This window comes from Pteropus alecto, unplaced genomic scaffold, assembly GCF_000325575.1.
Source record: "Pteropus alecto unplaced genomic scaffold, ASM32557v1 scaffold30, whole genome shotgun sequence".
Lineage (NCBI taxonomy): Eukaryota > Metazoa > Chordata > Mammalia > Chiroptera > Pteropodidae > Pteropus > Pteropus alecto.
This window is the reverse complement of record NW_006429782.1, coordinates 368,681-380,352: the sequence shown is the minus strand read 5'-3', so window position 1 is coordinate 380,352 and position 11,672 is coordinate 368,681. Positions and strand designations below refer to the sequence as shown.

The 11,672-nt window shown below is 62.9% G+C and overlaps 2 protein-coding genes across 2 annotated transcripts in view; both read right to left on the bottom strand.

Annotated features, from left to right (window-relative positions):
* Positions 1-1,428, bottom strand: part of GRIN3B (glutamate ionotropic receptor NMDA type subunit 3B) — a 9,105-nt gene extending 7,677 nt beyond the window's left edge. The window contains 1 exon segment of the mRNA XM_025042190.1: positions 1,291-1,428. Coding sequence (XP_024897958.1) covers positions 1,291-1,428 — 138 coding nt within the window.
* A 1,739-nt stretch (positions 1,429-3,167) lies between these two features.
* Positions 3,168-9,095, bottom strand: WDR18 (WD repeat domain 18). Its single transcript, XM_006904042.3, has 10 exons — positions 8,831-9,095; positions 7,685-7,795; positions 6,205-6,338; positions 5,802-5,943; positions 5,175-5,318; positions 4,938-5,002; positions 4,720-4,844; positions 4,334-4,500; positions 3,601-3,669; positions 3,168-3,510 (listed from the first exon to the last, which is right to left on the bottom strand). The coding sequence occupies exons 1-10, from the start codon at positions 9,038-9,040 to the stop codon at positions 3,379-3,381; spliced, it is 1,299 nt and encodes a 432-aa protein (XP_006904104.1). The 5' UTR covers positions 9,041-9,095; the 3' UTR covers positions 3,168-3,378.
* Positions 9,096-11,672: the final 2,577 nt, after the last annotated feature.

The window sequence follows — 11,672 nt, the reverse complement described above, 5'->3', positions numbered from 1 at the left end:
CTTGACACCAGGGAGATTGGGGTCAAAAACTGCCCACACACTCACCCTGCTCCCTCCAGCCTGGGAATGTGGCCCATCGTTCAGTCAGGGAAACTGAGGCCCAGGAAGGCTCAGGATTTGCCTCCACGGTCACACAGCAGCACGTCCCGCCTCCAGCAAGCAGTGTGCACTCACATCGACCCACCTGAGTGTGCTCTCGCGCACCCTGGGGACACCGAGGCGGTGTCTGCGGAAAAGCTGGAGGACAGAGCTCCCTCCCTCTAGCTGGGGGCAGCGACTGAGACCAGAGAACTCATCACCCTCCCAGCCCCCAACACCCTGCTCTGAGAAACGTCCCCTGCTTGTCTCCCAGAAAGGTGCAGGGCACCCGCATCGCACGTGAGCACCCCCCCGCCCCCATTAACACCACCGTGTGCTGCCACCTGGTCATTTATTCATTAGTTACTGGCCATCGCACCCACTCAACCCTGGGAGGGGACGGGGGTCGGTAACTGCTGTCTCCAGGGCTTATGCACAGTAGGGACACTGACATTGCTTGTTGCTTGAGTAACTGCTCAGACAACGACCCTTGGTTCCATCGCCCTCCACTGCTCCAGAACCTTCTGTAGCTCCCTGCTGTCTACCAACCCCCAAGCCTTCCCGCATTCTTGGGGCCTCCCTTCCGCCCCAGGTCCCTGTGCCCCACGCATGCAGCAGGTGCTCCATGAGCACCCCGCAGGGAGTACTCTCATCCCGTCCTCCCTGGGGAGGGGTCGGAGAACACGAGGGCAGTCGCCCCTCACGGAACGTTCCAGCTCTGACGCTGGGACGGATCTGCACTTGTTTGGCTCACACACAAACATTCTTTTGGAGCCAGCGTTAGAGACAGGAGAATCCGCCATTAAACAATGCCAAGTGCCAGCCAGCATTAAGGATTGAAATTTGAGGCGACCATAATGAGGGCTGGGAGGCTGGGCTCCAGGTGACAAGGATCTCATCTCATCCAGTCACCTGACCAAGCATCCCAGGACCAGGAGGTCCCTAAGGGTCCCGGATTCCGGGCCCTTCCCTGCCTGAGGCCACCGCCACACCAGGAAGCTCCTCATCTGCCTTGGTCCTGGGTTATAGTGTCCTCGGCGGTCAACACACGTTGACCTTTTGTGGCTTTTCTTATGAGTATATCCTCAAGCGTCACCCACGTTGTAGCAGATATCAGGATGTCTGTCCTTTTTAAGGCTCAGTAACATCCCACTGTCTGGAAGGACCACGTTGTTTTTCCATCCGCTGTGGGTGGACACGGGCAGCGCTCACCTTCTGGCCACTGAGCAAACGCGGCTGTGAACACAGGTGTGCAAAGGCCTCAAATCTCTGCTTCTGGTCCTTCTGGGCGTCCATCAACCAGAAGTGGGACTGCTGGGTCACACGATGCTTGAGTTTCTGAGGAACCATCAGATTATTTGCCACTGCGGCTGGCCCACAGCAACACACAAGGGGCTGGTTTCTCTACCTCCACTTAGACACTTGCTTTCCTGGCAGGTGAGGTGGCATCTCGCTGTGGCATAGCAACTGCCGATACACAGGAGTCGCCTGTATCAAGGGGTTGTTGGCATCTCTGCCCAGCAGTGATGGCCCTGGACTCAGGGCTAGATTGGGCTGAGGGGCATGCACATTGATTCTCATAGACTAGATGACAAGAACACATTTCCTGCGGGCTGTCACCCACCTGCCTGCCGAACACCAGCTGGACACAAGCTCTGCAAGGGCCCTTACAGGCTCAGGAGTGGGGACAACCCTTTTTAGAAGGAAACTGAGTCTCAGAGCTGGGCCTGGCTCACCCGACACTTCATGGGAACTTCAGGCAGGGTGGGGAGGTCAACAGGCCCACCCCCGTGTTGTCTGCAAGGGGCATGGCAGGCTGGTCAAACCCTTTGAGCCCTCTCACCACGACCTGCAGAAAGGTGACTTTCCGAATCAACACTGAACAGGCAGTGTGGACAGTGTGGACGTGGACTCTGTTTGCATATTGATGCCCCCCACACCCCTTCAGGCCTGAGTCAGAACATGGGATTCTCCTTCCCTGCCCAGGGCACCCCAAAAACAAGGGTGGCGCTGAGGGGGAGCTTTGGCCCTGGGAATACGTGGGGAATCAGCCACTACCTCAGGGAGGTTGCCCGGCGGAGGCCGGGATTGTCAGGACATCTCATGGCGACCTGCCAGTTCGTCTGGGGCTGACCAGACGCAGACTTGGGCAGAGTAGCCAGCCCGGAGTCAGCCCGTCTCCTTCCCAGGGGACGGCAGAGGGCAGGGCAGGCTGGGACGTGGTGGCCCGGCAGAGGCACCTGACCCTGAGTGCGTATGACGTGACCCTCATGAGCCAGCAGGACCCCTCCCCTGGCACTGACAGGACAGACCCCAAGTACCACTGCAAATGAGCTCTGGGGGGAGGGGCCAGGGCCCACAGGGGTGGGTACAGAGGGTGGCCCCAGTGCCATCCTCCAGCATCCTGCTGCAGTGTGGCCGGGCCACCCATTGCTGAAGCCAGAGCCCAGTACACAAATTAGCTTAAAAGCATGAATGCAGCGCTGGCTGCTGGCTGCTGGCTGGTGGTGGCAGTTACGACAGCGCCTGCCAAATCACACGGTTTTCTGGATCATTAAGCAAGTTGGGGTAGCTTTCTGGAAAGTTCCCAGGGCAACCTTGGGACCCACGCGTCTGGGCTGAGCTCCAGGTGCTGACTGGTGGCTGGCAGTGTCCTCAGGGCAGTGGGGGGCACCTGGCCTTTCTTGGGCCCTTGACGCTTACAAGAATGCTGTGGTCAAGTAGCCTGGGTGCATGTCTCTCCAGGGGACTCCAGCCCAGAACTGGCCATAGCCCCAGAGCCCGCCTTAACCCATGATGGCCATCAGGACAGGGCTGGTGTGACCACTGCTCTCCCCAAATCACTGCCACCCCTGGTGACCTCAGGGTGCAGCTGAGGCTGCCCCTTCCCCAGTCCCCTCCCATGGAGGATGGCCTGGCCTTCAGGGTCCTTCCTGCAAAGGCACTAGTGTGACAAACAAGCATCTGGGACATCTGATAACCACAGCTCCTCAGCACCGGGTTCTCAGCGGTTGGGCTGATGGCCAGCATGATGGTCCTGGGGCCCAGGCTGGGCTTGGTACAGCCCTCGGCACAAACGAGGCCCAAAGTGGACAGGCTTTAGGTCTTTTGTTAAAAAAGAACAGCACCAATGGAACGCGACAGCCGCGCGGCACGACCCGATGCGAAGTGGCGGAAGGTGAGCTCCGGCCGCCGGCCCGGGGGCGGGTCTGCTGGGTGCCGATGGATGGAACTGAGGTTTGGCCCAGTGCCCGTTCGGCCTGGCCGCGGGCGGGGACCCGGAGGTCCGGGTGCCCGTGTTCACTTGGATGGCCGGGTGATGATATGGGTGGAGAAGTCAAACAGGTCGCGGTTGATCTTACGCAGGTTCTGCACCTCGTCCTCCAGCTCAGTCACGCGGATCCGCAGCTGGTCCTGGCCGCCCAGCACGCTCTGGGGAGGGGCGGGGGCTCAGCGGGGCTCCTCCCCGCGCCCCGCCCAGGCCCGCCCCCACGACCCCCGCCCAGGCTGCGCCCCGCCCACCTTCTCCATCGTGCTGCACAGTACCGCGTGCAGGCGCTCGGCCCGCTCCAGGTAGCTGGGCTCCGTGCCCTGCAATGGAAGAGGCCGCGTCAGCGACGTGGAGGCCACTGCGCCGCTCACTCGCCCCAATGGCGAGGGCGGCACCACCCTGACGCCTGCTCATGGATGGCGAGATTAAGGCTCCAAACCCGTCACCAGAGGCCCGGCGAGGGGTAACGTTTCTGAGGGGGATGCAGCTTCAACCCCACACAGGAAGCGACGGACTCCATCACCTCAAATCCGCTGCTTGCTGCAGGGGTGCGCCCCAAAAGGCCCAGGGGGCAGGATGCTCGGGCCATGCCACAGGTGTGGGATTGGGGCTGGGCCTGGGGGATGTGCAGAAACTAGGATCAAGAGGCTCTAGGGGACGAGGACTGGTGTGTGGGGCTGGCCCCTGCCGTCTGCTCTGCCGTCCAAGCAAGGGGAGCCCAGCGGCACCAGAGGCCCGAGCGCCGCCTACTGCCCTGTGAAGGGGCTGGACGCGCGGTACCCCTAGTCACACGCGTGGCTTGCACTCTGAAAAGTTCCGGTGCCTTCTGAGGTTCGGTGCTGGCCGCTAGGTTGGGCTCGGCCAGGCGGTCAGAGGGGGGCTGCCCCATGGAGGACATCTGTGGAAGGCCCCACCCAGGACCAAGACCAAGGGGACGCAGAGCCTCCCTGCAGAGGCCGAGCCGGGGCCCTGCCGCGGGGCTACCTGTTGGTGGAGACCCAGGCGCAGCGTGAGGCCCCCGCGGTGCTGCTCGTCCCCGTGCTCAGCGCCCAGCAGGTGTCTGTTGAAGTGTGGCAGCGGCAGGCTGGGCCTGAAGTCCGAGCTCAGCATGCTGACCGGGGCCAGCATGATGGAGGCGTTGGTCACGGGACCTGTGGGGCCGGGCGGCTGGTCAGGTGGGCCCAGCTCCCGCTGCTCCTCCGACCCGGCCCCTGTCCAGCAGTGCCCCCCACCGCCTCCCCTCGCCAGGCCTGCCTCCCAGCGCCCGGCCCAGGGGCTGGGCCGCAGACAAAGCCAAGCGGCCGCCTCCGCAGCCTCTCCGCCTCCGCCTCCGCCTCCGCCCCCAAACCTTGGCCTGCCACCAGTCCCACCTTTCAGGGTCACCGTCCTGATACACTGTTTGCTCTGGACGTCCCAAAGGCGTACCGTCTCATCGTGTGAGCCGGAAAGCAGCACGCTGCCGTCAGTGGACACGGACAGGCAAGTCACCTGGTTCCTGGGGACACAGGCCCAGGAAAGGGCGGTGCAAATGACTCCCAGCCCCTGGAGCGAGACGGGGCCCCTCCTCTGCTCCCATCAGTCCCCGCACCTGTGGCCTCTGAACACCTTCCCACTGTCCTGTTCCGGCTGGAAGCTCTTCTCTCTCTGCCCGGGCTGCGGGGCCAAGGGGCCAGTGACCAGAGGGACACGGTGGCACCTCGGCCCCAGGGTCCCCAGAACCTGGACTGGGGGGGAGAATGGACAGTCCCAGGGCCTTTGGAGGATGACCCTGGTGTCCCACCCGCCCCCAAGCCTCCAACCATGGGCCCAGGCGCCTACCACTCACCCAGGTGCAGAGATCAACCTGGAAGATGGAGCCGTCACTGCCACCACAGAACATGTGATGCTCGGCCAGATCCATGGTCACGGCCACGACTCCCACGTCAAAGAGCACGGACAGCAGCAGCTCACCCGAGGAGACCTCCCACAGCTAGGGGCGGGCGGAGTGTGGGGTGGGTGCTCCACGGGCACCAGCAGGATCCCGGTGGGGCACGGGTGCTGCTCTGAGCCGGGCAGCCTGAGTGCGAGACCCTGGGCCCCACGGAAGCCTGGACGGGCGCTATCACCGGGGGTCTGGGAGCTGGGAACCATGGCCTTCCTGAGGCGGCTCGGTTCTCATGCCTGGGACCCCTCACCACCTCCACCTGGAGCTGCTGCCAGCCCTGGACTCCTCCCCACCCTGCCACAGACAAAGACCTGCGGCTTAGCCAGGGAGCCGCCGGGTGCGGGCAGCCAGTGGGGATTTCCGAGCCAACTCAGGCCCGAACGTCCATCCTCTGGACGTCCTTGAGGCCGGAAGCATCGGGGGCTGGAGCTGCCGGCCTGGGAGAGGTGATTCACTGGCTCACGTGAGCCGAGAACCAGCCGGCCACCAGAGCCCAGCTCGCAGATCCACGGGGCGGGGAGGGCCTACCTTCACCGTCTGGTCCAGCGAGGCTGTGGCCACCCGGGCCAGGGGCCCCCCGAAGCCGCAGTGCAAGTCTGTGATGGGGAGGGTGTGGCGGGACCAGACATGCCGGGGGCACGGGGTCCTGGAGAGGTCTGCCTGCAGCACGCTGTGGGGGCAGCGGGCTCAGGGAGGGCCACGCCTGGCGCCCCACCTGCCTCCACACGGCCACCGGGCCGTCCGCCCAAGGAAAATCCTGGGATGGCGCCCCACGGACCCCAGCACGGACCCATCGCCCCAGTCCACCTCACACCAGCCCCTGGGACCTTGGCACCGCCTTCTGCAGAGCAGGCTCCCTGCGCTCCCTAGCTACGGGCTGCAGACCGCGTGTGGCACAGCAGGGCGTGAGCTGGAAGGGTCAGGGCGCTACCTGCACAGGCTCCACACCAGCACCAGGCAGTCCTTGCCCCCTGACAGGAAGTGGCTGCTGTCCCCTGTGAACTGCAGGCAGGACACATCCTGGTAGTGGCGGCTCAGGATGACCAGGAGGTTCCCCGTGGAAACCTGGGGGTGGGAGCGCACACCAGGTCGGGGCAGGAACCGGGCGCAGCTCCCAGTCCCCGGCCGCCAGCTCGCAGGGGAGCACCGCAGGGGAGCACCGCAGGGAGGAGGGGTGTGCGACACAGCCCCCAGGGAAGGTGTAGGCCAGAGTGACAAGGCTGGCGAGGGAGCAGCTGGACACAGGACCCGCAAACGGGCGGCTCCTCAAGGGACTCTGTCACAGCCTTCTGGGCTGGCTGTGAGGGGCTTCAAGCACGGCCACGCCACGTGGTCTGGGGGAAGGACGGGGGTGGGGACGCCCCTTGCGGTGGAACCTGCAGGAGGGGAGACCCAAAAGCAGCAGGAAAACAAGCTCGGTCTACAGAAGAGGGAGGCGAAGTGGCAGAGAGAGGTGAGCCCATCACAGAACGCCTGGGAGGGGCTGTGGCATGGGGGCAGGGGAGCGCAGATGCTGCTGCGGGTTGAATTGCATCCCCCAAATAAATACGTTCACATCCCAACCCCTGGAACCTAAGATCTCACTTGAATACATGAGCTCTGCAGGTATAATCAGTTCAGCTGAAGTCACTCTAGGGTAAGGTGGCTCCAAATTCAACACCCAGTTTCCTCAGACGAGAAAAACTTGGACACAGACGCACAGTGGTTCACCCACAGCCCTCATTTTAAGGGTCCCTAGCCCCCTGCCCACTTTAAGAGCTGGGGAGAGGTCAAGGGTGGCGCCTTATGGAGGGGGCTGGAAGGCCTGGGCCTGAGCTCCTGCCTCTGGCTGGCTGCATGGGGTGCCCCCTTGTGGTCAGAGCCCACACTGGTCAGGAATTCTCCAGGGATGAGGACTGGAGGTCCAGGGCCACCCAGCAACACCACCTGCCACGGGGTACCGTGACTGTCCCCCATCGAGAAGGGTAAGCCCTAAGACACACACCATCAGGCCAAGGCCGTGGGTTTGCCACGCTCCCTGCTCCAGGCTGACGGTGACCAGGGCAAGGCTTTGCATCACGGTGGGTAACCTCTCCGCCTCGGCTTCCCCCTCCGTGCCCAAGCACCAGGCACAGGACCACAGTTGACAAGCCCCGAGGTGAGCTGTCAGAGCCCTTCCTATGTCTGCTTCAGAGAACTCAGTTCCCTTGGCCGATGGCTGGCGGACGCGCCAAGGCCATTTTCGTTCTGCAGCCCCGGACAGGGTCAGGCAGGACTCGACGTGGTTACGCCCACTTTTTGTCTGCGTTGGAGGTGAGGCATGGCTCCCCACAGACACAACCAATGCTGGTGACAACGCTGTTGGTGATCTAATCCAGTGGCTCAAAGGCCAAACCACACGCCCCTGGCTCTATGCTCTCATGCTTACTTACCTCCCATAAGTATATGCTTTCTGCAATGCCCGCCAGCACATAGAGCCCATTGGGTGACGTGGTCAGACAGGTGACAGGCCCAGGGCACATGATCTTCTGCTGGAGCTGATCCTAAGAGGACATAGGAAGTCTCTGACCTTCACATAGAACTTGGGAGCCGGAGGGCAGTGAGGAGAGTGGGAGGGGCGCCCAGGAAGCTGGTTAAGTCCGAGAAAAGCAGAAAGAGGAACTGGGACGCGAGTGGTTTGAACAAACCCACAGTCCAGCAAAGAAACGTTCGCTCCAGCCGAGGCTCTGCAGGCTGGAAGTGGAAGTCTGTGGATTTTCAGAGAAAAGCAGGATGGTGCTCCATCTGGGTGGGGGGCCAGCGAGTCTCTTTGGGCAGGGGGGTGGGCAAAGCACAGAGGGTCCAGGAGGGCGGTGGGGGCCAAAGAGCCCAAAGGCCAGTTGGCTTGTTCCCCAAATGTCTAAGGTAGCACCTGCAACCCTGAACCTCAGGTTTTAAATCTTTAAAATGGGAAAACTTTCTAAGTTATGTGTGGACCACACAAGGCAAAGGTCGAGCACAGTCTGCCCCAAGAGATGCCAGCCGGTGGAAAGAGGCAGCGAGCAGCTAGCTCGGGGGACTGCGTTCTGGAGTCGCTCGAAGAGGAGACACCGAGAGGTCAGATGACGAAGAGTAGGGTCTTTTGAGGGAGGGCAAATGCAAGAGTCTCCTGGGCTGCCCTTTCTAGGGGCTCCCCGAGCCTCAGAGTTTCATTTTCCAAACCCACGACACCCACAGAAACTCAAGTGCAAACTCTCCCTTTGAATTTCCCGCCCTTTCATGCACAGTCGGCCTAAGGGCCCCTCCACCACCCCACTTATTTATGTGGGCGAGCGCCTGGCCTGCTACCGGAGACCCGCCCCTCACTCCCCAAGCCACGGCGCACACTTCTCGCGTGCGCCCTCACCGACCCCACCAGCCCCGGGGCGCGCGTCTTCCCTCTCTAAAAAAGCCCCCAGGCCCGCGCATGCGCACAGCACCCTCACTGAGACTCCCCACCCTTCCACCCAGTTCGGGGTGCGTGCCTCCCCCACCGACCCGTCTCGGGCGCCTCGCGCAACCCCCCAGCGGAGACCGGGCCCCGGCGTGCGCCGCCACACCTTCCGCTGCAGCTCCCAGGCGCTGATGTAGTTCTTGCCCAGCTGCGCCGCCAGCAGGTACTCGCCATTGAGCAGCGCCAGGCCACGGGGCCCAGCCTGGCCACCGCGGTACGTGAGCAGGTTGGCGCCCGAGTGCAGCTCCCACACGACGCAGCTCCAGAGCTGGGCCGACGAATCTGTACACACCGCTACCTCCATGGGCGCCGCCATGTTCCTCTCCCACCAACTCGGACGTGCGTCATCACCAGCGACACGCGGGCGACTGCGCCGCGCCGGCTAGAGCGGCGCCCACGTTGCCCCGCCCCTGGCGGCTGGTCGGCCCGCGCATGCGCACATGCCTCGGGGAGGGGCCGGCCCCGCCCCCGCTGGGAATCGAGGGGCGCATCTCCTGGGTAGAGATTTTGGAGGGTTCTCTTTATCAAAACTGGACGGAGAAACCAAGACCAGGGCCTCCTGCGAGCAGTTAATAGCTTCAGAGCCTGAAGTCTGGCTCGACCATTTCCACCGGGCGCGTTTGGCAAAGTGATTCAGCCTCTCGGAATCTTTTTTTAACGTGCAAATACTAAAGTGCCTCCCTAGGCCTAAACGAGACAGTGCACGAAAAACACAGACTATGTACCTAACGTAACATACCTAGCTGGCACACGACACGTTGTAATTAGATGAGGACTCACGGAACACTGTCGGCCTCCCCCTGGACCCCTCTTCTTTAGGGGCTACAAAACCCCACATTTTTATTTGAGGAACTTGGTGCAGCTCACAAATCCGGAGCACCTAACGTCTGGTCGCAGCTGCTGGCCTCCGGCCACGTCTAAACGCTGACCTTTAAAATGTGGAATCAGTTGACAACCTTTGAAAAGGGACGAATCACTCGAAAGTCGAGATCTCCGGCTCGCGAGATTTGGCTGCCCGGGGTGATGTACCCATGAGCAACACGGGGGGTGCCGGATGCGGGGTGCCTGTTCCAGGGCCTAGATCCTGGTGGTCAAGCAGCGGGAACGGGCGCCCGGAGCGTGGGCGTCCGCAGCCCCAGTCTCGGCCGCCAGGTGGCAGGCGTGAGCCACCGACGGGGAGGCTGAGGGTGGGCCGCTCCCAGCCCCGGGGTCACGGCGCGAAGTTGCATTCCAGGGACGGAGGGGCGTCACCGGGGACCCGCCTGTTTGGGGCGTCTGGAGGAGGGGCTTCCCAGAGGAGGTGTAGCTTGAGCAGGGAGCCAACGACTTGAAAAGGAAGGCGGGCAGCGGTCGTGCCAAGGCCCTGAGGTTCCGTGGGCAGCGGGGAGCCTCGAATTTAATTCTACCGGGTTGGGGGGGAGGGGCGTGGGAAACTGACGGACTTCTGTGCATTGAGGAGAGCTGGGTGTCCCCACCTCGTCGCGCCCCTCTGCTAAATGCAGAAACTGAGGCACGGGCCACCTAGTCCCTATACGGGTTGAAACTAGAAGCAGCTGGCGGCCCCGGGTTCTCAAATGTTTCCGTTGAGCGAAAGAAGATGCCTCGAGTGCTGATTCGCGCCTTCAACGCAAACCAAATTTTTTTGAATCTCGACATCTGGCATTCTGAGGAACCAGGGGTGCGCCAAGGGGGCCCCTCCTAAACACCAACTCGGGGCTTGAACCTGGCACTTCTGGGCCGCGGGGCAGGTCACCGCGCAGCTCTGGGCCTCAGTTTCCCCACGTGCAAAGCGCGCGTCGCCCGCACGCAGCTATGGGGTTTGGGACGCTCAGGCAGGGGCAGGCCCGGGCGGCCCCGGGGCAGGGCAGCTGGATTGCAGCCAGGCCCCCTTGCAGGCCTCTCTCTCCCCTCCTCCCTTCCCTGGGGACCCGGCTCGGCCAGGCTGCTGTGTCAGGTCAGAGGTCACCCCACCCCCAGTCCGCTCCCGGAATGAGGACAGACCAGTTGTATCAGAAGAACAGGACAAAAGCCACACTTTGGGGGCCTCCGGACCACCCAGGGCCAGACCTCCTTGGTGCCAGCCCGGCGGCCCCTCCCAGATCCGAGGCTGGGAGGCTGGGGTGCTGAAGACGTCGGCTGCAGGCTCAGGGAAACTGAGGCACAGGGGTCTCCTCCCACTCGTCTAAGCCCCCGTTTCTTCATTTCCCACACATTCATTGAGCACCTCCTGTTTGTGGGCACTAGGTACACACTGATGGACCAAACTGGACCCAAAAGGCCGCCTTAACCCCCAACTCCGCCCCCCCCCCCCCCCCGTTTCTCCCCCCCCCCACCCCGGGGACGGCTTCTTTTTCAGGTGCTCTTCCCAACCCCCTCAACCCCCCACCCCCACCCCGCACCCGCTAATCAGGCCCGGTTTTGCGTTTCGCCTCCTGGGAGCCTCCCTGGCCTCCTAACGAGCTGAGCAGGAGGCCCAGGAGGCGCCGGGGGCCGGGGAGGTGGAGCCCGACCCCTCCCGCATCCCCCAGGGGCTGTGTGACCTCAGGGCCTCCAGCCTCTCTCTTGTCTCTGGGCCTCATCCACAGAGGAATGAAGATGCTAGACTGGCCCATCCAGTTTGCCAGAGAAGAGCGTTTTTTTTTTTTTTTTTAATCACTTTTCCTTTATCTCCCTGGGGAGCAGGGGGCTCGGAGAGGCGGGTGGGTGGACTCGCCCTCTGACCTCTCCGCAGGCCTAGGGAGGTGGGATGGAGACGCAGCCACTCGCTTCTGGCGCGGGTGGAAAACGCCAGACTAAACCGGGCCAGGGGAGGCACGTGGGCACTGACCGCTGCCACAGAGGGGCTGGTTTTCCCGGCTCCTACCCAGCCCTGGGGGCAGAGCAGGCGGGTGGGACCGGCCTGGGCCAGCCAGGTCCTCTCTTGGTCTGGTTTCTTTGGGGCCACACTG

Coding starts and splice junctions, on each gene's coding strand:
- WDR18 (XM_006904042.3), bottom strand. CDS start 9,040: ATGGCGGCGCCCATGGAGGTAGCGGTGTGTACAGATTCGTCGGCCCAG. Junction 6,339..7,684: donor AAAGCATATACTTATGGGAG/GTAAGTAAGCAT, acceptor TCCCACCCCCAG/GTTTCCACGGGGAACCTCCT. Junction 3,511..3,600: donor TGTGCAGCACGATGGAGAAG/GTGGGCGGGGCG, acceptor GCCCCTCCCCAG/AGCGTGCTGGGCGGCCAGGA.